At 55.6% G+C, this 27700-nt stretch overlaps 1 protein-coding gene across 7 annotated transcripts in view; it reads left to right on the forward strand.

Annotated features, from left to right (window-relative positions):
- Positions 1–995: 995 nt before the first annotated feature.
- The window catches only part of PSD2 (pleckstrin and Sec7 domain containing 2), a 55092-nt gene continuing 28387 nt past the window's right edge, over positions 996–27700 (forward strand). For 2 of the 7 annotated variants that reach the window (XM_027606312.1, XM_027606313.1), the window contains exons 1-4: positions 8196–8377; positions 21780–22204; positions 24596–25054; positions 25480–25674. In XM_027606312.1, the coding sequence (XP_027462113.1) occupies positions 21831–22204; positions 24596–25054; positions 25480–25674 (1028 nt within the window). In that variant the 5' untranslated portion in view covers positions 8196–8377; positions 21780–21830. Of the gene's footprint in view, positions 1149–8195; positions 8378–20917; positions 20996–21483; positions 21527–21779; positions 22205–24595; positions 25055–25479; positions 25675–27700 lie in introns of those variants that run through there. The other 5 variants (XM_027606309.1, XM_027606306.1, XM_027606307.1 and 2 more) reach the window with 5 other exon arrangements.

Here is a 27700-nt window from a genome sequence, read left to right on the forward strand (position 1 = left end):
CACCCCAGAGGAATACTGGGCTACAGATTTGGAGAGAGACATTTGGGAGCCTAGATGCAGTGCTACCTGCAGCTGAATCTGCTCCTGGAATTTTCATTTACTTGAGCCTCTTTTCATGGAAGCTGGTTTGTGTCCCTTGCAACCACCTACACCGTACTTGCCTAAGCTCGTGAACTGGGAAGTGAGGAAGGGGCTGAGTAGGGCCTGCAGCGTGTGTGTGGGGGGGTGGCCCCAGGGGCAGTCTCAAGTGAGGGGGCCTATGCTTTCAATTATTAGTGCTGAGTGGAGGGAACAAGGGAACAGATTTGCCTTGGCCTGCACTAGAGGAGTCTCAGTCTGTCGGGGGAGAGGGTCATGGACCCTACTGGGGCAACACAGACGGATCCTGTTCTGCCAGCAGCAAGCTAGGCTGAGAGGGATTGTGCCCAAGGTTGGGTAGAAGTAGGAAGGCAGAGATCTTCCCCCTAGAGCTTACTCCTGATCTGCCATTTCCCTCCCGCCCCAGTGCACGTGAAATAGGCCAGCTCAAGTGCACACTCGGGCGTTGCCACTTACTAGAGGTGTGTTCTGGGGTAGGACACTAAACTTTCCCAGCTTCAGGCTCCTCATAGGCAAGATGGAAGGCATGCTGTCCACCTCATCGGGTTTCTGCGTGGATGAAATGAGATAATGTGTGAAATGAGATAATGTGTGAAATGAGATAATGCCAAGAACTCAGTATGAACCTGGCTCCACGGAACACTCTTAATAAAAATCAGCTGCTATGATTATTATCGGAGGTTTTTCCTGCCTGGCCAGTGATCGTGCCTGGCGGGGCAGGTGCAGTTCTTGTAGCCACCAGCAGATGACGCCCTGACCCCAAAAGAGCTCATTCTCGGCTAGACCGCCTTTAGAAGAGCTCCGGAAGGGATTGGGCAGGGCGGCCTGCCTGCCGATCTCGGCCAGTTAGACTCCTGCTTTCCCGGCGGCGGGGGGGTGGGGGAGGGAGGGGGGGAGAGGTATCTGCACTCCCCTCAGTTCCAAAGAAGAGGGGGGCCTGGGTCTCCATGGGATAGTCAGTGGAGCCTCATTTTTCCATCCGTATTTTGGAAGAGCGTGGCCTTCGGAAACAGCTGGGTCAAGTTGAGAAGATACTCAGGTTGGACCAGGTAAAGGACTGCCAGAAAGAGCGAGCATCCCGCACGGAGGCTGGTTAGAGAGCCTGCGGCTGGACTTCGGGGCACGGCTGGGCCTGGTGCTGAGGCAGGGAGATGACCCATACGACCTCGAGTCTCTTCCTTTCTTGATAAGAGATTGGGAGGGGGGCTGCCCGCCGCGGAGCACCCAGGACCCGGCTTGGCCTGGTGACGCGGGACGCTCTGGTAATTCTGAATCCGGCCAGCAGAGGGAAGCAGAGAGCCTCCTGGGCTTCGCACGGCTCCGCTCCCAGCCCCGAGCTCGCCCTCCCGGGAACTTGCAGCTTGAGGCACCTCCCAGGCCAGGAGTCCGCGGCTCTTAGCTCGCCCTCCTCTCTCCGGCTGGGCTTCCTGAGGGCTGAGGGCAGGGGGCCGGGGGGGGGGGCGGTTAGGAGAGGAACGCTGGGTGAGGGGAGGGTCAGCTTCAACCCGAACTTTGTGCATCCTCTAGCAGAGCTGCATCTTCCCTGGGCCTCAGTAACCAGGATGGGATCTGCTGGCCACTCTAATGCTAGGCGGTGGCCCGACTTCCTGGGAGAGGGTGGTGGTCTCTCCCCAGGGATAAGGATTTGGGCGGCAGACGGGGATCCTCTTTCTAACCCCCATAACCCAGGCCTGGAGGGTCAGGTGGACCTCTGGAAGCAGGACAGTGCTCACCCCATAGCACCTAGCCAGTTCCCAGCATCCTCTTGGACAGGCTCCCAGAGGCCCACAAAGACCTTCAGACAAAGTTCTGGGCCAGGCTTTGCCTGTGCCCTGGGCCCGCAGCCGGCTGGCTCTAGGTACTCCAAGTCCCTGGCACTCCTTATAGGGTTTTGTCCACTAGCTCTGGACCAGTGCTGTCAGGGCCCTGTTTGCTGGGAGGTGGGGGTAGGACAGACAACTCTCAGATGTTGAGCAGTCTCCCTTCTCCTTTTCCTCCTGCCCCTGGCCTTGCTGTCCTCCCGGAGACCTTCCCGCATCTCAGGCCTGCTCAGCTGTGTGGCCTTTCCCAGCATGTCCTTCTCTTGGCTGCAAGCCCAAATCTTTACCATCCTTAGGTCCTGCTTGTAGTCTCCCACTCAGTTCTTCATTCATCCATTTATTCAGCATGTATTGAGCTCCTACAATGCTCCAGGCCCTTGCTAGACGCTGGGGACCCAGGAGTAAAAAGACCCAGTTCTTGTCCTCTTTGGAGTTCCCAGTCCAGGGAGGTAGTAGGTAGGAGACTAGTAAAACTCATACTTAAAATTTGATCTCATTTTGTGATAACTGGGATGAAGCAGAGAAGTTGCCTGCTCCCCGCAGCTCTACCTACAGGGGTGTTTCCTCTGGGAAATCATCCGATAGGCTGTGAGCTGTAGGAGGAGGGACTTCGTCTGGGCCCTGCCCACCCTCCTCCCCCGGCCTGGCACAGGGCATACGGTAGTTGCTCAGTAAATGTTTGTTGAACAAATGGCTGAACCATCATCCTCATGGCCACAGGATGGCCATTGACAATGGCCTTTCCTCCCCACATTCCCTCTCGGCTAACATAGGAGTCATAGGTGATGCGGGGGATTATACAGAGAAGACCCTGAGGGTCCAAGGATTCCATTCCATCCTAGGCCTCTGTGGCTTCCTGCCTGCTCCTCACCGCACAGCTTCCCTGTCTTGGGCTCTGTCAGAGTCCTATGGCTCATGCATGGATTTGTCCATGATCTCTCATCCATCCATCCATTCTTTGGTTTTATCACCCTTTGGGTGCCTACTGTATGCTGGCCCTGGGCTCTAGAGGAAGTGGGGATCCAGAGAAGAGTGGGAAGGGTCCTTGCCCTCATGGACTATCCAGACAGGAATGGCAGAGCGTGATGTGTGCTGTGATGGGGGAAGGTGGTGGTGCTGTGTGTGCTGGGACGGGGTGTGCCCAGTCTGGGGGCACATCCTCAGGGAGGCCTCCTCTGGCCACCTGGTTGAAGGTGCTCCCACTCTTCTAACTAGAGGCCGTCACATCCCCGTTTTTTTTTTTCCTCAGAGTACACTTTGGTATCTGTGGTTATTTCCTTTCTTTATCTGCTGGTGTGTTCATTATCTGAGCACTTTACCGAGTGTCTGCTATGGGCCAGGCAATGTTCTAGGCCCTGGGTGTACAGAAGTGAAAGAACAAATTTCCAGCTCTCCTGGATCTTATGGTCTAGTGATGATAGGGGTGGTAGGAAGACAGACAATAACCAGAATAATCAAGTAGGCATGTAGGATGTAAAGATGTCTTCTGGAGGAAAAGCAAGCCGGCCAAGGGGAGACTCGTAGTATTTTAGGCAGAGAGCTGAAGGGGGTGAGGGCTAAGCCATGCAGCCACCTAGGGGAGGAGTTTCAGGCAGAGGGCATAGCGAGTGCAAAGGCCCTGAGGTGGGAATGTGCCTGATGTGTGAGAGGATCAGCGAGGAGGCCCCTGTGGCTAGAGAGGAGGGAGGTCAGACGGGTGGCGGGGCCCAGATCATGTAGGAACTTATAGCCATTGTAAGGCTTTGCTTTAACTCTCAGTGACATGAGAGCCATTTGAAGATTTTGAGCAGAGGAGAGACATGATCTGGCTGACACTGAACAGGATCTCTTTGGCTGCCGTGTTGGGAATGCCGGTAGCAGGGCTGGGGGCAAGCAGGGGAACCAATGAGGGGGCGATGGCGGCTGCAGCCAGGTGGTAGCAGTGGAGCTGATGGGCAGTGGCCAACTGGAGACCTGTTTTGAAAGTAGATCCCATAGGGTGTGTTGAGGGATTGCATGTGGCGTGTGGGAGGCAAGGACGATGCCTGAGTTTCAGCCTGAGCTGATGGAAGGAAGGTGGTGGCATCTGCAAAGAGGTCGGTTTTGGTTGGGATGAGTTGGAGCTGCTCCTTGCATATCCTCGTGGAGACCTCAGGTCAGCTGCTGGGTATGACCTGAGAGGGACGAGGTTCAGGCTGGAGAATCACACAGGAGGATCCTTGGGGTTTAGATGGGCTTTGAGGCCAGATGGGGTCACCAGGGGAGAGGGAGCTGGAAAAGAAGACAGGGGACTGACACCTGGGGCCTTCGGCACTTGTTGGCCAGGGAGTGGAGGAAGAATCAGAAAAGGAAGGTGAAAAGGTATGGCCAGGGATATAGGAGGGCAGTAGGAGTCCTGGAAGTTAGCGGGAGGAACTGTTTTGAGGAAGAAGGCTGATCAAGTGTGGCAGATGCTGCCAATAAGTTAAGATGGGGTGTGAGAATTGACTTTTGGTTTTGACATTACAGTGGTCCCTAGGGACCAGGCCCCAGTCAGTCTATCTAGTCCCTTTGTATAAAGAGGAGAAAGAGCTAGCTCCTCTAGGTGGACCCAGTGTACAGGCATGCAGAAGGGAGATACTTTGGTATAAATGAAAAGGTGTCTCTCCCCAGCCCGATGTCGCCTTGTACCAGGTACAGCATGGTGAGGGGACGGCAAGCTGGATTTTAGCTCCTTCTCCACCCCTTGTGTGCCCCAGGTGCCTTTGTGCAGTGCCCAACCTGTATATCCGTACTCATTAGCTGTGTTGGTGACCTTGATGAGCAGTGTCAATGGAATAAGTGTGGATGAAGGGGTGAGAGTCAGATGGGAGTGAGTTCAAGAGAGAATGGGAGAGAAATTGGAGAGCATGGACAATTTCTTCAAGGAGCTTTGCGATGTTGGGGGAAAAGAAATGGTATGATAGCTGGAGCGGGGCTGGAGGGTTGAGAGGAACTAGCAAGAGAGAGTGAGTGAAGAGAAGTCATCCTAGGCAGGGGACCAGCATAAGCAAAGTAAGGTTATTAGAAATGGTCAGGGTGTATGAGGGTGGGTGGGGTCCTAGAGCATCACATTTGAGGTGTGAGGTGTCAGGAGAGGACACTGGACAGGTGGGCTGGGGCCTTTATGTTGGGGGTGAAGGGGCAAGGGCAGGGTTGGTGCATGGCTGGGCACACAGTAGGTGCTCACCGAGTACTCCAGGATTGGCCTGGGGAATCCCTACACAGCCTCTCATTTCCTGGCCTCAGTCCACCAGCTGGAAGATGGGAGCATGGGGTGTTGCAGATGCTCTCTGGGCCAAGCCTCCCCTGGATCCATATGCTTTCCTCCAGGTGGTGGGTCTCAGGTCCTGGCCTCTTCTCCTACCGGGATGCCCCACTCTGCTCAGGCCGAGGAAGAGGAGGAGGCCCTGCCTGGGTCTGGGGAGGCAGGAGGTCAGGTAGAGGCCTCACTGTGGCAGGGGCTGTGCTGGGCTAAGTGGGCTGGAAGCTGGGCCCCATGCCCCTGTCCAGCCTCCAGCACCTGCCTTCCTGAAACTCACCTTCAGGGTGGGTGGGGAAAGGTGGGGGAGGAGGAGGGGGGAGAAGCTGCTGATTGTTTTTTGCCCTGGAGGGATGCTGAGGAATGTAGTGCCTTTTGGCTGCTGGGTGGGGAGATGCCGACCCTGTACTCTTTCAGGAGGCAGAAGTAGCTACGGGGAATAACAGTAACTCTCTCTCCTGTGTCCAGTGCACCACAGCACCCTCTCACACAGGGGCCTTCTGTGGGCTTGTGACAGCCCTTCGAGCCCTTTGAGCTAGTTGCACTTCACACGGTGCAGTGAGTTTCAGGGAGGGGATCTGGCTGCCCGTGGTCGCACAGCCGGGAAGCAGCAGGGTTAGATTAGAGCCCAGGCCTCTGGCCCTGGCCAGCCCATGCCCAGTGCAACAGGCTCCCAGAGCTGCCAGTGATGGGGAGCAGACCCAGGCCAGGGACTAGGTTCTGTGCGCCAGATGAAGCAGGGAGACGGCTGTATCTCCCTCCCTGCATCTATTCTTTCCTCCTGCATGTAGTTACCGCATTAGGTACTGACCATACATGGTGAACAAGAAAGACCTTGCCTTCAGGGGGCTCACAGTCCATCTAGGTGCACAGAGAATGAATGATCCATCCCATGAATGGGTCGCTCATTACGGTTGGAATAACCACAGCCTGTTGAGTGCATCGGGGGGTCAGGTCTTGGGTGGGTGGGCACTGAGCATAACAGCTCCTTTCATCCCACCCCAGGCCCACAAGAGAGGGGTTATTACCATCCTTACTGGGTAGTTGAGGAAGTGGAGGCTCAGAAAGTTTGTCTGGCTATAACTTGAGGTCATGGTTCCTGAGCCTGGGGAATATGGAAGCAAAGCCCTGTCACCTCTCCTTCGCCCACGGCTCCTGTTGGTTGCCACCCATCCCTGCCTACAGGTAGCAGAGGGCGGAAGTTTAGAGGGCAGGACCGCAGGGAAGCCGTGTTCCCTCTGTGCCCTCCAAGGAGATCCTGGGCACTTGCAGTAGAGTGGACCCCTTGTTTTTGGGCTCTGTGGCAATCTCTCTGGGTTTGATGGGCAGGAAAGGGTTGTGGTCCGAGTGCCCTCTCAACTGCCCAGCTGTGTCCACAGGATGAGACCTCCTGGGACCTTAAGCAAGTGGCCAGTGCTTTTGGGTCTCAGCTTTCTCATCTGTAAAATGGGTTGCAGGATTGTTCTGGGGCTTAAATATAACACATGGAAGGCATTTACTGTGGACTCTGGCACATGGTGGATGTACAGGTAATAACAGAAGTGTCACTATGGTTGATGAAACCCCAGGTTCAGCTGTGGCCCAGCTTGAAAAGGGAGGAGACTAATCACAGCTCACACCCTGAATCTCCAATTACTCCATCTTGCACAGCTTAGACACCCGAATAGGTCAGCAAATTCTCTCCCCTCTCTCACCCTCTGCTCTCTAAGAAGAAGGGCCCTAACTCTGTGTGTGTGTGTGTGTGTGTGTGTGTAGGTAGAAAGAAGGTCACAGAAAGCTTCTTGGAGGAAGGGGTGTTTAAGCAGGGATTTGAGGACTGCGTAGGAGTTCATTGAGCATAGCAGGATCAAGGCCTGACCTGGCAGAGGGTGGAACGCCTGCAAAGATCTGGAGATGGGAGGGAGCCCAGGGTAGTGAACAGACCCTGGGGGCTGACAGTTGTGGAAAGTGGCCTTCGGTGGTAGGGCTGACCCTACCCTGATCTCCCTCTTTAGTGGAACTGGACCTGCTCCCCCCAGCTTCTGGTCTCTGTAGATCCCTACGGGTGGGGGCCCATTATTACCTGTGTGAGAGGTGGAATCTTGCCCTGTATGATGAGCCTCATGGCTAGGAAGTTCTTCTGGGTGTCTAGTCCAGGTGCATTCTTGTTACCCTTCTTCTTCAGAGCTAGTGTCCTGAGCTGGGGAGGTCTTCGAGGTAGTGACCAGCATGTGGGGAACTGTGGGGCAGGTCCCCTGGGAGATGATTTTCACAGCCCACAGCATCTGTATCTCTCTGCCTAGGTAGCCTTCCCCTGACCTGGCGCCGAGAGTCTGTGTTCTTGACTGGATCCACCTTTCCCCTCTCCCTCCCTCAGGGTATCTCTCCTTTGTCTGATCTTCTGTCCTGAGCCCCCCTTCTCACCCCATACCCCAGGTCTGTCTGTGCCTCTCTCTGTTTCCGTAGGTAGGTAGGTAGGTAGGTAGGTAGGGCAGGCTCAGTTTACTGATCTCTGAGATGGGCCACCTTGTCCCACATTCTGGGTGGGGTCTCTCTGGGCTTGTGTGTTGGGGGGAGGAGGGTGTAGAGTTAGTGGAGGAACCCACCTTTGGAGCAGGGCAAAGACCTCTTCCCTCCTTCACCTGGAGGAGGGCTGAGCTGAGCCTGAGGGCTCAGGGTCTGATGCTGAGGGTCCTGCCCCCCCACCCCAGCGGTGGCCGGGTCTGACCCGGGGTTAGAGGACAGCTGGGGCCCGGCTGGAAGGGGGGGGGTGGTGCGGAACCTCGCAGCGCTCCCCTCCCCCACTTTCTTAAAGGGCCGGGCGCGGGGCTGTGCGGGAAGGGGCCCGCCGCACCCTCCCTGGCCGGCTCAGGGCACACAGTGGGGACCTGGGAGCGGAGGCGTGGCGGGTGGGCCGGCCAGAGTGGCGGCTGTCGCCTCCGGCTCCGCTCCCGCTACCCAACCCCGCCTGCAGTCCCCCCGCCCTTCCCCGCCCTTCCCGCTCCTCCCTCCCTCCTTCTCTCCTTCCTTCCCTCCCTCCTGCCGTCCGTCCCCCCATCTCTGCTCAGCTTCTCCACAGCCTCGGCTCTGACACCTGAAGGGACTGGAGTGGGCACGGGGAATCCCGACAGGCGGCGGCGGAGCGGGACGGTCAGTCCAGCGGAGGCCTCCGCATGGCCCCGCCGTGAGAGGCTGGACCCAGCGACTGGGACCAGGAGCGGTGAGTGGGGCCGCGGGGCCACCTGGTCCCCAAGGCCCTCGTTCCCTGGGACCTCACCTCTCCCGAAGTCGGGTTAGGGGCCAGGAAGGGATGCTGGGGTGGGGGGCAGAGGTAAGGCATGCTGGAGGGCGCCGCCCTCCGCCCTCCATGCCCGCTGGGGTCTGCTAACAAAGCTACATTTTGAGATCAATTCCGTGGCGGCTGGAGCATCCGAAGGATACGGTTGTCATGGAGATGGGGCCGTGAGAGGAAGCCCGGGGCTGGCCGGGTCTGGGCCAGGGAGTGGGGGCGCCACCAGAGAACCCCAGGCCAGCCTGCAGGGCCATTCAGGGCCAGCCGGCCCGATTGCCTTCTGGGCTCTGCCTCCCGATCCCCCCCCTTTTGTATAATCTGAGGTACATGTGTGCGTTGATGGGGTGCCAGTGGCAGCTTGGTGGCAGGGGACCCAGGGTGTTGGGTGGTTGCCAGGGCCTGCTGGCAGCTACCTTTACCACGGAGCAGCTTTGAGGATTTATTTCTGTTTCCAGTTTCCTAACTTTGACAGCCTGGCTTGGCGGCCAGGCCTTCCCAGCTCTGGACTCTGCTGCTGGAACAGGGGCTTGCATGGGGGCGTGGCAGGCAGCAGGCAAGGCTGAGAAGGCACATAATGGCCGTGGCAGCTGCAGGGAGGGAGGGGTCCTTAGAGCCCGCTGCTGGGGCTGGGGTGGGGCAGGGAATCCAGATGTAGGGACCACCCTGCCCAGCTGACCCCCTCCTAAGAGGAGGTATTCTGACTGTTGCTGTCCCTGGAGGATCTGGGGACTCCCTGAATCAGAACAGGGGACACTGTCTCCACACAGGCCCCCCCCTGGGGGGGGGCACTGCCCCAGCCTATCCCTTTGTCTTGGGGCCATCTTGGGGGGACCCTGGAAGGAAACTAGGGACAGAAGCACTAGCCACAATGGAAGTGGGTCTGAAATTCCTGGCGGGCTCAGGAGAAGCCAGGCTGAGCTTGATGGGTGGGTGAATGGGGAGCAGGGAGAGGGCTCAGGGCTTGGCCAGGGCAGATGGACAGCCTGGGTCTAAGGAGAGGCGTTTGAACTTTCTTAGGTTCCCTAGCCCCTTCTTCCAGACCCTGGAAGGAAGAGCTACTTAATGGGGGGTTATTCAGGCAGCTTGAGGGAGAGCAGGTACGAGGCATTACGACTACCTCCAAGCCCACCCCCTATCCCTGGGCAAATACAGTCATTCTCCACCCTCTTCCCTGGAAGGTTAGGAGCCCTACCTCCCAGGGAAGCTACAAGTTCTGTGACCTGGGATCTCTGAATCAGTAAAACGGGCCGGCTGGCCTCCCCGACTCACCTCCTATCTCTGGAGGAGAGGCCTGCCCACCCAAGAGCCCCCTTTCCCCAGTGTATAGGGAAATATATTGACAGCACTGAGAGGGATGGGCTCCGGGGTGGGGGGACATTACCTTGCTGAGCTTCTGTGCATGGAGCACTACCACTGGCAGAGTACTCTCATACAACCACGTTTAGAGGGAGATACTGCCAGTATTCCCATTTTGTGGAGGTGGATATTGAAGCTCAGGATTTGTACCTGGGCAGAACTGTCTGCTGCTTGGACCTATGTCCCCAATCTCATTCTCTTCTTCCCGGAGATGCAATTTAGGAGGGAGGTGACTGCGTGCATTTCCATGTGGAGCATGGGAGTGACCTTGGGGGAAACTGAGGCACTAAGCTAGGATCTTCTAGAGAGGCGGGATCGAGGCATTCCCATTCAGGATGTTTGCCTGCAGGAAAATGACACGGCCTCCCATGACAGAAGATGTTCTAGACATCCTTTGCCAGATGGTCTTTTCCAGGAAAATCTGTTTTGAGCGGCATCTTATGTCTGGGGCTCCATATTTAGCCTGGCTCCTCACACAGGAGGATACACTTAGACTGTCCCCCCTTGAGGGGTGTTTGGGGGGAGTGGTGAGCCTGGGCCGGTCCTGGCTTCCTGCCACAGCTCAGGCAGAGGTGGGGCAGGGCTGCCTTGCTGGTCTCCCTGGGACCCAGCTGTTTCCTGCAGGGCCCTTGTCCTTCTAAGTGGGTTTGCTCACGGGTAAGTCTTCCTAGGGATCTGATCCTTTTTAGGTGGTGAGCCACTCCAGGGCTGTGCCGGCCCCGACTGACTCTGGTGTCCAGCCGTGGCCTGCTGGAGTGCAGGACTGTCGCTTTGACTCGTGCCCAGGCAAGCGGGGCCTGGAGCTCCCCTCTTTGGAATGTGTCTCTCCACTCCTTTCCTTCCCGCCTGACTTCTTGTCTCGTCACACCTGGCAGTACAATGAACACCCACCTATATACCCTTCACCTAGAGACCTAGACTTGCCAACTGTTGACATTTTACCCACATTTGTGTTTCTCTCTCTGAACCTTTTGGAAGTAAGTTGCAGATATCATAACACTTCACCTCTGAATAATTCAGCATGAATTTCCTGAGACAAGGACGTTTTTCTACATAATGACTATATATTGTCATACTCAAGAAGTTTAACAATGACGCAGTTTAACCTAGTATGTAATCCATATTCAAATTTCTCTCGTTGTACCAGTAATATCCTTTATAGCTGTTGTAAAAATAAGTTTTGATCAAGGATCACACATCGCATTTAGTTATTTCTCCTTTAATCTGGAACAATCTCCCTGTCCTTTTTTTTTTTGTTTTTTAAAGTCTTTTATAACATTGTCAGTTTTAAAGAGCCCCGGTCACTCTTCCTGTAGAATGTCCCACATTCTGAACTTGTCTTGTTGTTTGCTCATGAGTAGATCCACCTTAAACATTATTTGGCAGGAATATCCGATAGGTGATGTTTGCCTTCTTCTCAGTGTTTCTCATTGGGAAGAAGATGTCCTCAGCTCGTCCTATAATAGGTGGTCAGTGAAGTGAGGCCACTTGGCTAAGGAATCCCTTTGTTTCACTCCATTCCTCTCTCTTTCCGCTTCCAGAAGCTTCATCCACCTGGTCATCCACGTACCAGGTCAGCAAAACTGACTGAACCCGTACTTCAGACCACATACTGGAGAGGGGTGATTCAGCAGACGCTGATGAGGTCTTCGAGGAACTCCCAACCTCAGGGGTGGTGTGGGGGTGAGCCACGACTGGGGGCTGGAAGTAGTGAGGGAGAGGGGGTGGATGGGGCCAGGGCAGGAAGGAAGGGGGTGGGGCCTGGAATGTGGGCTGATGAGCTGGCCCTTTCTCTGAAGACACTGGGAGCCACCAAGGGCTTTAGAGAGGAGAGTAATGGGACAGATGTGTGTGAGGAGGATGGAGGGGGATTGGCAGGGCCAGTGTGGTGGACAAGGACCGGTCCAACGGCCATGATGTGGCCCAGTACGAGAGGTCGGGCACTGGGTTTGGGGCTGCTGCGTATGGCACGCAGAGGGAATGCACGGTGGGAAAAGAGTCGGTGGTGTGGCGGCCCTGCTAGGCCCCAGATGTGGCAGGTGGGAGGTGGAAGGAGGACAAGCAGAGATGGAGGAGGCTGAACGGATAGGCACTGGCGTCTGACTGGAGCGGGGGAGAGCTGTCTGGGATGGCCTGGGAAGGGTGATGGAGGATGCAGTTTTGAATGTGTGGGGGTCCGCGTTACTTTCCAGGTTAGAGGAACGGTGTGTGAGAAGCTCGTTTCTCAGGTCTCGGTGGCCACCCATGGCCGCCCTCTCAGAAGCTCATTTGGGGATGAGGGCAGAGGGAAGGCCACTCGTGACTCACAGCAGGGAACAGGTGGGGGGCTTTCAGACCCCAGCAGGGGAGGGAGTTTCAGCGTGGGCCAGGGGCCGCTATAAAGCTCAGGATAATCCCTCCTGTGCAGACCCCCAACTCCCTTAACTCAATTGCTTCTTCATACTTTCTTGGCAAAAGCCCAGCCCTGGTTAAATCCAACGTCCAGCCTGCTCCACAACTGTACCTGTGCTGCTGAGCGAGGCTGAGAGAAACCACTACCCTGACTGGTCTCACTTGAAGTTCAAAACCGTGAGCTTCAGGCGAGTCCTTAGTGCTGTCCGCATGCCCACCATGGGTCCTGAGTCCGTCTCCTCTCTCCCTACCTGCCGACTGTTTCACACTTTGTCTTCTACCCTCCATCCTTGCCCCTCTTTCCCCATCCTCCCTCTCAGCTGGTGATACTGCTTCCTACTTCTTTGAGAAAATAGAAGCAATCAGGACTTTCTCAGACTCGCAGTGCTGCATTCACCCATCTACCGCATCTGCACCCACGGCTCTGCCTTCCTCCTGTCGCTGGGGGTGAGGCGTTCCTGTCCCTGGTTAAGGCTACCCCTCCCCTTGTGTGCCAGATTCCTGTCCCCTGTGGCCTGCTCGAGGGCATCGCTGCAGCCAGGGCCCCTCCTGCATAAGTTCCTCCTGTACTGGATCCTTCCACCAGCAGATACTTGCTCTGTCTCTCCTGTCTTACAAGACGGCTCTCTTGTGTTCTCCGTCCCGCTGCCACAGCATCTCTGCTCTCCTTCGTAGCAAAGCTCCCCAGAAGGGTTGTCGGGACTCATTATCTCCTGGTCCTCTCCTCCCACTCTCTCTCTCTTGACTCCACTCCAACTGGGCTTTCACCTCCTTCCACCGACTGTTCTTTTCAAGGTCACCACTGACCTCCATGTTGCTACCCTCAGTGGCCAAGTCTCAGTCTTCATCTGAAGCATCTGACACATTCAGTTTCTCCCAATTCTTGAAATACTCTTTTTTTTTTAAAAAAACATTTTATTTATTTGAGAGAGAGAGAGCACACGAGAGGGGGAGGGTCCGAGGGAGAAGCAGATCCCCTGCTGAGCAGGGAGCCCCATGCGGGACTCGATCCCGGGACTCCAGGATCATGACCTGAGCCGAGGGCAGTCGCTCAACCAACTGAGCCACCCAGGCGCCCTCTTGAAATATTCTCTTTCACTTCCAGCACGTCCATTCTTGTTTGCCTCTGGCCTCCTGGTTGATCCTCCTCAGTGTCCTTCTGCTCAACACCGCCCCCCCCACCCCGCCTCTGAACATTGCAGTATCACAGGACTTAGCCCCTGCATGGCTGGTCTTCCTCATCTACATCCACTCCTGTGCCGATCTCATCTGGTCCTGTGGCTTTAAGTACACCTACCTACGTGCTGCCAGTTCCCACATTTATATCCCCACTTTTGAGCTCTCTCCTGAGCTCCAGTAGCTCTTTTAGCATCTCAGCTGTCATGTCTACTAGACCCTTCAAACTCAACTTGTCCAAAGTGGAGCTCCCGATCTTCCTCCCCAGACCAGCTCCACCCGGTCTTTCCCATCTCAGGAATGGCAGCTCCACCCTGCCCAAATGCTGTTGTCATTCCTGACTCCTCTTTCTCTCCTGCCCCATGTACTGTCCATCAAGGGGTGAGGCTGTTTACCAGGCACCACATCTTCTGCCAGTGGGCTATGGCTGAATAGGAGGGACTCTCAACGATGGGCATGGGCGGCAATAGTGGAACGGCCCACTACAGCCCATTTCACACCTGCTGGTTTCATGCACATGCTGCTTCCTTCCTCCAGCCTCAAGGAGACCACAACCTTTGTCAGACCCTGTGCTGAAGTCCTAAATCAGAGACAGGAGCAGGCAGGGGAAGTGGGCGGGGGGAGCGGGTACTCCGCAGGGGTGGGGTCAAGTGGGGCAACAACATCAAGAGGTTGGGGAGGGGTTGGGGGAAAGGTCAGAGGGGAAGATGAAGAGAGGTAGGTTTTGGGGAGTGGGGGACAGACAGAATGTGAGAATCTCGGGAGTAGGGGATAAGTAAAACTTGGGCAGAGAGAAGGGATGATGAAATTTCTTGGTTCATCTCTCTTGGCTGTTGAGCCAGACTTGGAGGCAGCAACTGCTCAGAGATGGAGGCCCTGAGATCTGCCCGCAGTCAGGCATATCAGCTGAGGCAGGGCTGACTGGGAGGACTTGTGCTTGTTCAGTCCATTAGAGCCCTTGGTGTTGAACTCTCAGTCTGCAGGCTCATGGGTCAAATGGGGCTCAAGAAGCAGAGTGAGTCCCAGGTACCCTATGAAGCTCCAGGAAGACAGAGCAATGGCTGGTCACTTAGCCAGAACAGCCAAGTCCCATGTGGCCCCAGATAATGGTGGGCTCACCCTGTATGGAAGACAGCTGGGGGTAGGGTTCCCAGCCACAAAGCTAACTTGGGATTTGACAGCAGACGTGGGTTTCATCAGGGCTGAGGGCCCTCCAAACCAGCATGCAGATGTATGCAGATGCTAAGCAAAGGAGGGTGCCAAGTGGCTGGGGGTAGGGTGGGGGGAGAAGCACCTGAGGAGATGTTAAGGAATGACCTTTGCAGAGCTGGGCCCAGGGGTGCTTGAAAGTCCCAGCAGGCTCAGGGGTACATGCAGATAAGATGCAAATGTGCACCCTGCCCTGGGAACCTCTGCCTGCCCAACCATGAGAAAGAGAAGGCCGTCCAGATGCCCACAACGCAAGGCAAAGCTGGTTCCCCAAAGGCCAGACTGAGTGGAAGAAAGCAGGGTGATGCTGGACTCCTTAATAACCCCTGGCCGGTACCACCTGAAGGGCTCGGGCACCTTTTCAGGGAAGCCTGTGGCCCTGGCCCTTGCCCTGTACCTAGGGTTGCTCTTTTGCCTTGAAATGGAAAACGAGGAGGGAGCCCGGCCTGGGGTGCGAGTGTTGGTACGGTCAGGACTGTAGGGTCCTCACCTGCCTCAGGAAAGCATGGGGCACTCTCTCTGGCCCACCTCCTGGGCCCCGAGGGAGCCTTTCTCCTGCCTCCACCCTCAGGCTGGGCCCCTGAAGCCCTTGCCTCAGAAGCCACTTGACAGGCTGCCTGGGACCAATGTCTGCAGGGCCCACTGAACGTCCTGTGCTGTTCTCTGCGCATTCCATCCCCAGTGGGGGCAGCCAGCCCTTTCCTCTGCAGGCCTGAGAGAGGGTTCTGGGAAACAGCGCTGGTGCCCGGCTCTGAGCTGAGCGCTGCACCCACACCATCTCCTTCAGTCCTCCCTGCAGCCCCGCGAGGCAGATGCTCTGAGCACGCCGCATTTTCCAGAGCACGGCCCTGAGGCTCTGGGAGGTGAGCTGCTTTCCTGAGCTCACACAGCCTGTGGGTAGTGGAGCTGGGTTTTGAAGGCAGGTCTTTCTGACTGTACAGTCAGGGCACTGACCCACTGTCCTGGACTCCCAGTCTGAGGCCCTTGGTGCTGTATGAGGTGCTCCAAGTTGTGCAGACCCAGCAGGTTGGGAGGGATTAGGGTCACCTTGAGGGATGGAAGGGGGAGGTTCCCAAGGCTTACCCCTTCCTACTATCCCGGTTATTCCTCTCGCCCCAAGCAGTTGGGATGTTGAAGAGGCATGTGACCAGGCTGGTCTGTGCCTGGAGACAGTGCTTAGAGCTCTGACCTCCAGACTCCTTGGCTGACAGAGGCTTGGGGGGAAGCATGGTGAGCTTGAGGGACCAGGGCCTCCACTGAGGGCTCTGCCTGTGAACTTCCTGCTGCCAGTGGCCCAGCCCTTTCCCGGGGGAGTCCTGGAGCTTAACCTGGACCCTGTGAATGGCATCGGGCGCAAATGGCCAAAGTCTGTTCCGAGCACTTACCATGTGCCAGCTCTTTTCACTGATCATCTCACTTAACTCTTCGTGTGTGTATGTGACGATCCCGGCCCATGTGCAAAAATCTAGGTGAGTGAGGGAGTCCATGCGGTAGGAGTTTGGGGAAGGGCAGTGGAACTAATGGGGGTGTCCAGAGTGGGCTCCCAAGGGGCTGGGAATAGCTCGGACAATGGAAGGCTTCCAGCTTTTTTTTTTAAGATTATTTATTTATTTATTCATGAGAGACAGAGAGAGAGAAAGAGAGAGAGAGGCAGAGGGAGAAGCAGGCTCCCAAGGAGAAGGGAGCCCGATGTGGGACTCGATCCCAGGACCCTGGGATCATGACCTGAGCCGAAGGCAGACGTTTAACCATCTGAGCCACCCAGGCGCCCGGCTTCCGGCATTTTCTTTGTCTTGCAAGTAGCCCTATGGAACTCACTGTGAGTGTCCAGTGTCAGAGGTGGGAGGTCTTTGAAGACTGTCCCATTTGTGCGGTTCATGCCCAAGGCATATGGATGGGCTTCAGGGGTGCTCGAGCCTCTCAAAAATACTCAAAATGTTGCGCACATATGTGAGCGTCTGGGTGGGATCCGCAGCACCATCAAATGCTCAAAGTCCAAGACTTGAAAATGGTTCAGAATCTCTGACGTATATGGAAAAATGAAGCCAGAGAGGGATTTCATTTACCCAAACTCCACTAGCACATTGGAGGCAAAACCCGCATCTCAGATTTGCCGCTATGATGACATTCCAGAATGATTTTCTCTGATCCCACTCCCCTCTACATACAGCCTGCCTGGCCTCTAAGTACCCTTGGACATCCCACAGGCTCTTAGATTTTGCCTGTTCTGGGTAGTACTCAGCACGATGGGTTCCCCACCTCAGCTCTGCCTCCTGTGTCCCCATCTCTACCAAGTGGGCCTGCATTGCCCCATCTCCTCCCAAGCCCACCCAGCCACCTGAGGCTACTGGGTGCTGCTGTGGTCAATGTGGGTGCCTATCTTCCCCAACTCCCACCCTAACCTAAAGCAATGAGTTGTCCCTTTCCGGCTCCTGGCTTCTCCCAAAGCAGAATGATTTTAATCCGAGCTGCCCAGTCATGTTGGTCTAGCTGGCCTTAACCTTGCCCTTAGGCCTGTAGGCTCCTCATCTGTACCCCATCACCTAGGGGGACTGCCTCATGAGTGGCTGCCCAGCTCCCTTCATGTGTGTTTATGTGTGTGTGCATGTATGTTTGTGCCCCAAAATGCCTGCACCATATGCTTGCTCACAGACATGAACACAGGCCTCAGTACCCGTGTATTCTCCCCTCTTATACAGCATGTCGGGTCCTGGAATCTCTTTGCTGGGTCCCCTTCTCCAGACCTTTCCTTGGGCTTCTCACAGCCCCTGGCTTGGATCTCTACATGGAAGTGACCATACAAGGTATTCCTATGACAGTCCAACATCATTCCAAGCAGAGTGCCTTGCCACTTTCCAGCTTTGTGACCCTAAGCATGTTCCTCAACATCTCTTAGCCCCTGCCTACAACAGTGATGATGATAATCTCCAGGTTATTCATTCATCAAATATTTAAAAACAGTGCCCGCTGTTTGCCAGGCTTGGTGCTAGGCTCTGGGGGAGACAGTGAATGTGACATAGTCCCCACCCTCCTGAACTTACATCCTACTGAGGGAGATGGGCAGGAAATAAGGAAGCAAATAGAAAAAGGAGTTTCAGTTCTGCTAAGTGATGCTCAGCAGACCTGATGCTCGGTGGAGTAGTGGGTGAGAGTGCAGGGTGGTGAGAGAGGGCATCTCTGAGGAGGCAGCACTGGAGTTGAGCCCTAAGTGACAGGAGAGGCAGTCACTTAGAGATCTAGGGAAAGAGCATTCTAGGCCAAGGGTACAGCTGGTGCAAAGGCCCTGAGGTGGGAATGAGCTCAGGGAGCAGAAAGAAGGCCAGTATGGCTGATGGGGTGGGGGACGGGGAGAGGGCAGTGAACCAGCTTAGACAAGGCTTTTTGAGGCCATGCTAAGGAGAATGAATTATAATCGAAGGGCAGTGAGAGACCTTGGAGGGTTATGAGTGAGAGAAGGGTATAATGTGTTTTGTGTGTTTTCACTGTTCATTCCAGCTGCCATGGGGAGAGTGAGGAGGGGGACAGGGTTGTCTTAGGCACAGCCGAGACCCAGAAAGTGGCTAGTTTGGCATTTAGCCCTGGCCCTGCCAGCGTTCCATTGTCATCCCGGGTCCACCTTAGTTGGAGCTGAAAAAGATGCCACTGAGCCCAAGGTCATCTCAAGGGCAATGGGTAGCAGGAACCCCTGCTTGGAGCAGGGCCTGGTTTATGCTGAGAGAGAATGCAGGGGATCTAGCCACTGCCAGCCTGTCATTTGTAGGCTTCTGCTTGGGATCAGTGCCCTGTGGCCCAGCTGTACTTCCTCCCTTGCTCTTGCCAGCAGGGTTGGAGGGGGCAGGGTCACTGCTTCGGGTAGAGTCTCCTGGTTGAAGATTTGAAGATTTATTTATTTATTTATTTATTTATTTATTTATTTATTTGAGACAGAGAGAATAAGAGAGAGAGAGAGAGAGCATATGAGAGGGGGGAGGGTCAGAGGGAGAAGCAGACTCTCTGCTGAGCAGGGACCCTGATGAGGGACTCGATCCAGGGACTCCTGGATCATGACCTGAGCCGAAGGCAGTCGCTTAACCAACTGAGCCACCCAGGTGCCCACCTGGTTGAAGATTTGAGCCCTTGATCTTGTGGGAGGATCTGACAGAGGGCCTGGGAAACTGAGGGCTCATCCTGCACCTCCAGCCCACCCAGGTGCAGAAGGAAGCTATTCCTGAGTTCTAGAGCCAGCTCCTCAACTGTGTGACCTTGGGCACAGCCTTTCCTGGTTCTGTGCCTCAGTCTCTCCATTTGTCAAATGTAGTGGTGGAAAGAGTGGACCATTTTCCCTTGATCTCTGTAGGAGTTTGTTCTTCCTTGGATTTCTGCTTTCTTTGCATTCATGACCTTAAGCTCTCCCACCAGCCTTGGGGAAGGAGAGCAGAGGTGATGCTCCCATTCTACAGATGGGTTCATAAAGGCCAGAGGGGACAGTGATGCATTTCAGGCACATGATGATTCAGAGTGAAGTTTTGGGGTATTGTTTTGCACCTCTGACCCGAAGCCCCCCTTTATGCACCCCTCTCTTGGGCTCAGAAAGAGAGGAGGTGTCCTGGCTCAGCTATTTCTGGGCTCAGCTGGCCATCAGCCCAGGCAGGGACTCTGGGCCCCCCGCCCAGAGTGGAGCTCAATGCTGCCCCTTGTCTGCCCACTCCCAGAAACTGAGGAAACGGCCCAGTGCCCAGTGTTGGCAGAACCTCTATCCCACTCCCAGCTGCAGGAGGACAAGGCAGGGCAGGTAGGGCTGGAGCCAGCCCAAGGCAGCTGCTGGACATTGTGGGGGTGAGGTTGGGGCCTCCCAAGATGTCCTTGATTTGTTCATAACCTTGGATTTGGGGTTGGTGTAGCATGAGCATAAGGGGAAATCACTTATGCTTTCAAATCTCAGGCTTCACCAAGACCTCAGACAGAGCCCTTGCCAATGGGGAGGCACTCGGTCCTGCTGGGTTCAACCTCCATGTGTGGTGTGGGAGCTTGAGGCACCCTGGTGGAATTGGGTTGAAGCCCTGTGCCCCAGATCCAATGGACATCCAGGCCCCTGGACTAGAAAGCAGGCCAGAGGACTAGAACTCAGGCAGCAAGCCAAAAGTCCCCACTCTCCCTCCTCTTTCCTTTAGAAATCCTCCCCCCCACAAAGTCTCAGCTGAGGAGATGACCTCCTGTTCTCCCCGCTCCGAGTACACAACCGGAGGGAACAGATTGAAATAGCAACTGCAGCAGCAGGGATTTAGGGCAGACCAGAAAGAAACCCTCACTTAGGGCCGAGCCCCTTGGGGTCCCCGGTGTCCTAGGATCAGGGCCCAGATAGTCTACCGCCTGGATTCTTCAGAGTTCTTTTGAATCTGTAGATGTTCTTATTTTGTTGTTGTTTCATTTTCTTTTCTTTGTTTTGTTTTGTTTGAAAAATCTTACACTCGTTGCACTCTTCAAAACTCTAGGAGAAATGCTCAGGGTGGGTGGGCTCAGGCCCTAGATCCCTGCTTACCCTGCCCTCTTTTCTCCATGTGTGAAAACTGAGTGTTAAATGAATCTTAAGTGGTCCTGTGGTGGAAGATCTCCCCTCCAGGGCCTGGAAGCCCCCAGAGAAGTAGACTGACCTTCCTATCCAGGCTCATCTTCTTTAAGGGGAAATTTCCTCTTGGAGTCTAATTCACTGTTTACTAAACTTTTTTTTTTTTTAAAACAATAACAGAGTGCTGTATCTGACCCCTATAGATTCTAGTTTAGGAGGTTCGGGGGAAGACCTCATAATCTGTATTTTAACAAGTCCCTCAGGTGACACTTCAGACCAGGCAAGTAAAAGAAGGATTCTTATTGCTGTGCTTGCAACTTATTCTGCTGCAGCCCAGAAGGCTGACCAGTCCCTCTCCTCCAGACTCTTCTGAACCCTCAGGACCCTTTCTCCAGAAGAGCCTGGGGGTATTGGAGGAAGCTGAGGCCTAAAGAAGGAAGGAAGGAAGTTGTTTGGCGGGGCTGGTCTGTATCCCTGATAACAAAGGTCATGGGTAGGGTGGGGTGATGCAGAAACAGCTTACATTAGGTGGGGCTAGGGGCAGAGACAGGGTTGAGGGGGAGCCAGAATGCAGCGCATTGCATCTGCCCTCTCATCTGGGCAGGAAGCCTCTGGGAAATGTGGGCCAGTTTTGATCAGCTTTAAAAGGCGGAAGGGATGGAGATGGCAGGTGAAATGTGTCTCCTCATTTTAAGAGGAGGTACAGACCCAAAGCAGGGTGGAGGGGAGTGGGGCTGGCCTGGCTGGGGCAGTAAGGAGGCCCAACCTGGACCCACAGGTGGTCACACAGTGAGTCGGGCAAAGCAGGGCCCAGCTCCCCTTCCGGTGCTCTCCCCAGAATGCTCCATGGCATCCCTTCTCAAGGCTGGGTAAGCTCTGGGGGCCCCTGGTGTGGAGGGGAACCCCGGGCCCTCCTCCTTTCTCCTTGCACAGCCAGGACGCTGGGCTCCTGGCGGGGAAGGCGCGCTGGTTGTAGGCGAGGGTCCTGGATGGCGCCTCACCCGCCCAGCACCCTGGACAGCGCCTCATGCTGGGCCTGGGGATGGCCGCCACGGGGCCTCAGGTTGGTTTCTCTGGGTTGGCGTTTGGTTCTGAGGAAGCTGCACTTTTGTTGACTTCTTTGCCTCCTCTCTTAAATCTCCCTATAAAGGCAGGCCCAGCTCAGTTCCCTCCATTCACCCACAGATACACTCTTTTCTGGCTCCTGGAGTTAGGGTGAGAACATGGAAAGAAACAAGGGGACTGGCTGCTGTCAGCCTGGAGTTTTGTCTGCCTCACACACCAGCAGGAAAGGGATGGGGTTTGGAGAAGTCCTGGACCCTTCCCTAGCTCCTCCCAACCTGGATCTTTCTCACAGGGCTTTGGTGGATTCCGGAGGGCACAACAGAGACACGTAAGAGGTAACAGGGAAGGCAGGACTGGGGCACACGGGGTGAATGCGGGTCAGGGGAGAGGTGAGTGGGGCTGGCCTGAGCAGGGCTACTGCCTGAGGACACCACAGCCCAAACCCACATTCCAGCCAGGAGGTCCTGAGATCATCTCCGCCATCCTCCTGTCCCCAGGCAGGTTGCCTGGTGCTGGTTCTGCTGGGCTTTAGACCCCTCAGCACCTGCCCTGTCTGACTCACCTCTTCATCTCTTCATTCGCCTCCAGATCTAGGGGAGTCCCAGGAGCAGTCAGCACGGGGAGGAAGTAGCGGCTACCATGAATGAGGAGAAGCTTCCATCTGTACTACCTGGGGAAGGTGGTGCTGCCTGGGACCCCAGCTTGGAGCCTGAGGAAGAACCTGGGGTCCAGAATGGAATGGCACACAGTCAGGACCTGAACAGTAGCTACAACAGCCCAGGGCATGAGATGAGGGGCACTCTGGTGGACACTGAGGAGTCCACACAGGGCCCGGACATGGCCCTCCATGGCCTCAGCCTTGGCCTTTCCTTCACCAATGGCCTAGTCCTGGGGCCAGACTCAAATATTCTAGAAGATTCTGCAGAGTCCAGGCCCTGGAGGGCTGGTGGGCTGGCAGAGGGGGACAATGCTTCCGGGAATCTCTGTCTGGACACTGAGGACCTTCAGCTGGGGTAAGTGGGTGCCTTGGGTTGGGGGCTCACTACATTTTGCTGCTCCAGTGTTATGTGGCCTGGGTCTAGCCATTTACCTCTCTGGTTCTTGTTTTTCTCCTCCATAAAATGGGAATTTCATATTCCTGTTTTGTCCAGCTTCTGGGTGTTTTGGAAGGATAGAGCCATTAGATTTCAAAGGCCAGCAGGCCTGTTGTGCCTCCCACCCCCAAAGCCCTCCAAACCATCATGGGCTGTATCTGTGTGGGTTTAGAGGACCACACACCCTCCATCCCAGCCTGGGCGGTAGAGTTCCAAAATGCTTGGATGTGGAAGGTCATCTGGTTCATCCCTTTGTTTCCCGGAGATGAAGATCTCCCAATTCTGTAACTGACCTCAGAAGAGTAGGCTCTGTAGATTAATCCCTGCTGGATACCTCTCACTTGAGTACCCTCTGGAGGTTCTACCAGGAATCTCACTTCAGTCCTGCTTACTGGAGTTACAGCCCCATTTCTATTATCCTCAGCAGGAGATGGAGAGACCTGCATGTCTTGGAGGTGCTAGTTGGATGAGGAGGAGGGGATGGGACAGGTGAATGTCTAGAAGACCTCAGGGTGGGCTGAGAAAGAAAGTCTATAGAAGTCTTAGTGTGCACAGCTGTGGGTCCTGGCCTGGACAAGCAAGAGCGCACAGGTGGCATGCACATGTATGTCTGGCCCTGTGCATGGTTGTGGATATAGGAATGTGTGAACAGGTGGATGTACATAGGTCTGTGTGGTTTTGTGTGTGTGTGTGGAGGGGGTTGTGTGTGCCTGGCCTGTGCAGCTGTGGATACACACTTGGGTCTGCACATCCGGGTCTAGGGCTGAGTGTGGCTAGCTCTGCGGATAGGAATGTGAGTACGTGAGGCTGGGTGCCTGTGTGTACCAGGTATCCTGTGGCCGTGAGTGTTTCCATCCAGACAGGTCCTAGGGAAGCCACCTGGCTGGTAGTGGGTCAAGGGTCTGGGACTTCCTGGAGTGTACTCTTGGTGTTTAGGTGGCATATTTATTGGAGATGGCTGAAGGTGGGGGCAGATGGAAGTTTGGAGATTGGGCTAATGGTCTTTAAGCCTCTATCAGAACCACCTCTCAGGTCTGCTCAGGTGCATGAGAGGGTGGGAGATAGTGGAGTGAGGGAGACCATTCATGGCTCTGATAGTGAGATGAGAGCTCCCCCAAGGGCAGAGGTCTGGATCTCTTGATCTCGCTCTTTAACTGTGTCTTCTTCCTTACCTCTCCTCCCTGTGCATCCCCCCAGTGGGTACAGATCCTCCCGGGATGCCTCAGTTTATCTCCGTGTGATGCTCTCTTCTAGGGGCTGGGGGTCCATCAGTGAACAGAACATACAAAAGTTCCTACGGTCATGGAGCTTATGGTCTGGGGGAGGGTAGATAATAAATCATAAAAGTAATAATTATGTAGTACGTAGGAAGGAGGGGTAAGTGCTTTGGAAAAAATGAAGTAGGAAAAAGGGGCTGAGGTGTTTGGAGGTGGGTCCTGGTTATAAATAGGGTGCTCAGGGCCGACCTCATGGAGAAAAGGATGAGGAAGGAGGGCTTCGGCGTGAGGGAAGAGCACTGCAGCAGAAGAACTGCCAGCCCAAAGGCCTCTTGCCTGGGCAGGCCGGGGCCCTGCAGTGGCTTTGGCGGTGTGGTGGGCCAGGGGGCTGACAAACATCTGTGCATTCAACCAGTGCACCATTCAGCAGGGTTTCCTGAGCATGTACTGTGTGCTCGGTGTTCCCTGGCCTTGTTGGGGGGTGGGACTGGGGAACAGATGGGAAACAGGGAACACACCGTGCGGCATGCTGACAGGGGCTGGAAGGAAGTCGGGAGATACACTGAGGTTGGAGAATAAGGAGAGGGGCCAGTGGGGTGGGTGACGTGCTCCTGCCTTCCTCAGTCCTTCTGAGGAGGTGACACCAAGGCCAAGCCTGAGAGCTGCAGTGTGGCCGGCCACGCCGAGAGCCTCCCAGGCTGTGGGGACAGCAAAAATTTGACCCAGCATGACCCTAGTTGTGCTGGGGGATATCCACATGGCTCTGGGAAGGCTGGAGGCAGAGCCCCCGGGGCCACAGTGGAAGAAGAGGCCTCCCATTCATTCATTTAGACAAAGAAACGATGCCTACTCTGGGCCAGGCACAGGGTGGGCACTGGGGAGGACCACGCCTGTCTCTTTTCATCGCTGTACCTTAGTAGCCAGCCCAGCATCTGGCACCCAGTGCCCAGCAAGTATGGGCTGAAAGAATAAACAGGACACAGTCCATGCCTGCTCCTGCCCCCGAGGAGCTCCCAGACACAGACTGGCGCCATCCCGGCCCCTGTAGCGGGGTCCCCACAGCGGGACGGTGACCGGTCCTTGCATCCCACAGGCTGGGCAGCCGCGGAGAGCCGGATGTGCGGGACGGCTTCAGTGCCACGTTTGAGAAGATTGTGGAGTCAGAGCTGCTGCGGGGCACCCAGTACTGCAGCCTTGACTCCCTGGATGTGCTGAGCCTCACGGACGAGAGTGACAGCTGCGTCAGCTTCGAGGCCCCCCTGACACCCCTCATCCAGCAGCGGGCCCGTGATAGCCCTGAGCCGGGGGCTGGCTTGGGCACTGTGGACATGGGGTCTGAGGGGGACATGGGAGCGGCTGGTGGTGGGGGGGCGCTGGGCAGCCCCCTGCGGTGCTCCATCTCCAGCAGCCGATCAGAGAACGTCCTGAGCCGCCTGTCTCTCACGGCCGTGCCCAATGGCTTCCATGAAGAGGGACCCCGGGGTCCAGGTGGGGGCGAGGAAGACGAGGAGGAGGAAGAGGAGGACACAGACAGGTTGCTGAAGTCAGCCAGGTAAGGCAGAGCCTAGGCTGGGAACCGGGGGGACCTTTGAGCGGATGGGGAAACTGAGGCTGAGAGGAGGCACAGCAGGTCAGGGCAACCCAGTGCCTGGAGGAACACGCCCTCTCCAAGGTCGTGGCGTCCTTCTCCTCTGCACCCAGACTCCCGGTCCTGAGGTTCCACTCTGCCTTTCCAGGCCTTTCCAGCCCTGGTGGGGCCCGGGAGGTTTGCTCTGTGGGTTGTGTAGCTTGTAGTGATTTCATTGAGGGGCTCTTCTAAAAGTCCGACTTGATTCACTCCTGATGCAGTGGAGCTTCTCCCCCTGCTCTGGGCCCTGTGTGGGTTTTCAGAGGCCTGGGGAGATGTCCCAGCCTCTTCCTGGGCTCTGGCCTTGGACCTCTGATCCCCTTCTCTCTGCCCCGACCTTCCCTGTGCAGCGACCCCAGGCTAAAGGATGGCTTTTCAGACTCGGACTTGGAGCTGAGCAGCTCGGAGGGGCTGGAGCCTGGCAGCACGGACGCACTGGCCAACGGGTGCCAGGGGGTCAGTGAGGCCGCCCGCCGGCTGGCCCGCCGCCTCTACCACCTCGAGGGCTTTCAGCGCTGTGACGTCGCCCGGCAGCTAGGCAAGAAGTGAGTCGTCTCCCGTACCCCCCCACCCCGAGCAAACCCTGTGTCTTCCTCAGCCTGCAGGAGGTGTGGGTGACTTCTGTCTGGGGGGGGAGATCTGATGCCTGGGGTGCTCCCAATAGTCCCCCAGAGCTCCACCTCCTGCCACTGTCCTCATTCCTGGTCTTGCCCTAAATCTGTTTCCTTTCTGGGCTGCCTGGGCGAAGGCCCATGCTCTTGGGGAGGGGAGGTGGTGGCGGGGCGGTCCCTCGGGGCTGGGGGGTGCAATGTGGCCTGGGGTTATGGGACCAGGATGATGGTAGTGGATGACGGTAGTGAGGACAGAGCAGGGGGGCGGGGCCGGGAGGAGGAGAACCTGGGCCTGGGCTGGGTTCCTGGCCCCCATTAGACCCCATTCTCAGTCTGTTGGGACTGGCTCAGGGGGCTGAAGCTGCCAAAGCACAACCCTGGCCTTGGGACTGGGGAAAGGGAACTAGCCAGATGGGAGTGCTGGGAAGGGTGCGGGGGTGGAGCGGGGTGGGGGGACAGGCAGGGCCTCTGAGACTGAGGGAATCGGCAGGCACACCCCGAGTGTTTCTGACTATCAGCATGGCCACCTGCCTTTGCTCTTCCTCCAGGGGGCCTCCCATCCCCACATTTAGGTTCTGGGATTGGGGAGGCAGTCACCGCTCTCAAGGCAAAGGGGCAGTCTAGCCCCTAGGCCCCAAGTCGAAACTGACTGAAAAAGCTGAGGCCAGCTCTGCTTGGGACCCTTCCCTGGTTTCTCTCCCCCCTTCCTCCTCTCCGCTTCTCAGCTTCCACGTTGCTCCGGCCTGCCTCCCAGCCCCAGCCCAGACATCACATCTGACTTCAAAGCCCTACCTCTCCCACTGGGCTGCGTCCCCCGCCCCCAAGCAAATGACATTCTCCCGGAGCCTAGGTTATGGTTGATCTGCACCCTCCAGTCCTTCAGCCTCTCCTCTACAAGAGCAGCCATCAACACTTAACGGCGCCTAAGTCTCTCCCATCTGAAAACAAGAATTCTTCCTCAACTCCCCCAGCCCCTTGGCAGCCAGAATTCTTGAGTTTTCTGCCCTGGGTGGCCTCGGTCCACTCCCCCTCTCCACATTCAGCCCCTGGGGCAGGCTTCTCCCCCACCCTCTGCCTTCAGCAGCTGGTCTAGGCCAGGGCCAAGTTAGCAGCCTTTGTCTTTGAATCCGGTGGCTGCTACCTGGCCTCAGTTTACCGCTCCTCAATATCGCAGACACACCCCACTCCTTTCTTTTTCCTTAAGTAAAATTTTTATTATGGAAATTTCAGCCATACACAAAAACAGAAAAAAAATATTAAACCTCCACATAACCCATTACTCAGCTTCAAAGTTAACAACATCCCCCCCCCCGCCATTTTGCTGGAATATTTTAAGGCATGTTTTAGGCACTCTATCATTTGATCCATAAATACTTTAGTATGTGTCTCTAACTGATAAGGATTTTTAAGTATAATCATCATTCCATTATAATTTTTAACAAAACCGACAAAAATTCCATAGAATCTCTAACGTTTAGTCTTAGTTTAATATTCTGTCTCAGAAATGCTTCTTCATATCAGGATGCAAACAAGATACATGCTTTACCTTTGGCCAATATGTCTCTTGAGTCTCTCGAGTCTCTCAGGTCTCTCTCTTTCTCTTTTTCCTGTTATGTCTCTTAATCAATAGTCTGCCAGGCTGCCTCCTTTTTCTTAAGGCCATGTATCTGTTGAAGAAATGGAGCCGTTGGTCAGGAAGAATTTTCCACGATTTGGATTTGGTGTCCCCATGGAGTTATGTCACGCTTTCCCTATTTCCCCAGTCCCAAGTCTTCTGTAAATAGGAGGGAGAGCTCCGGGCTTGGGTAGGTTCAGGTGGAAATTCATTCTCTTTTCCGGCAAGAATTCATCACTCCAATCTTCTCAAAACACACACACACACACACACACACACTCTCTCTCTCTCTCTCTCTCTCTCTCTCTCTCTCTCTCTCTCTCTCTCTCTCTCTCGGCCTCCGGG

Source organism: Zalophus californianus, chromosome 5, assembly GCF_009762305.2.
Source record: "Zalophus californianus isolate mZalCal1 chromosome 5, mZalCal1.pri.v2, whole genome shotgun sequence".
Classification (NCBI taxonomy): domain Eukaryota; kingdom Metazoa; phylum Chordata; class Mammalia; order Carnivora; family Otariidae; genus Zalophus; species Zalophus californianus.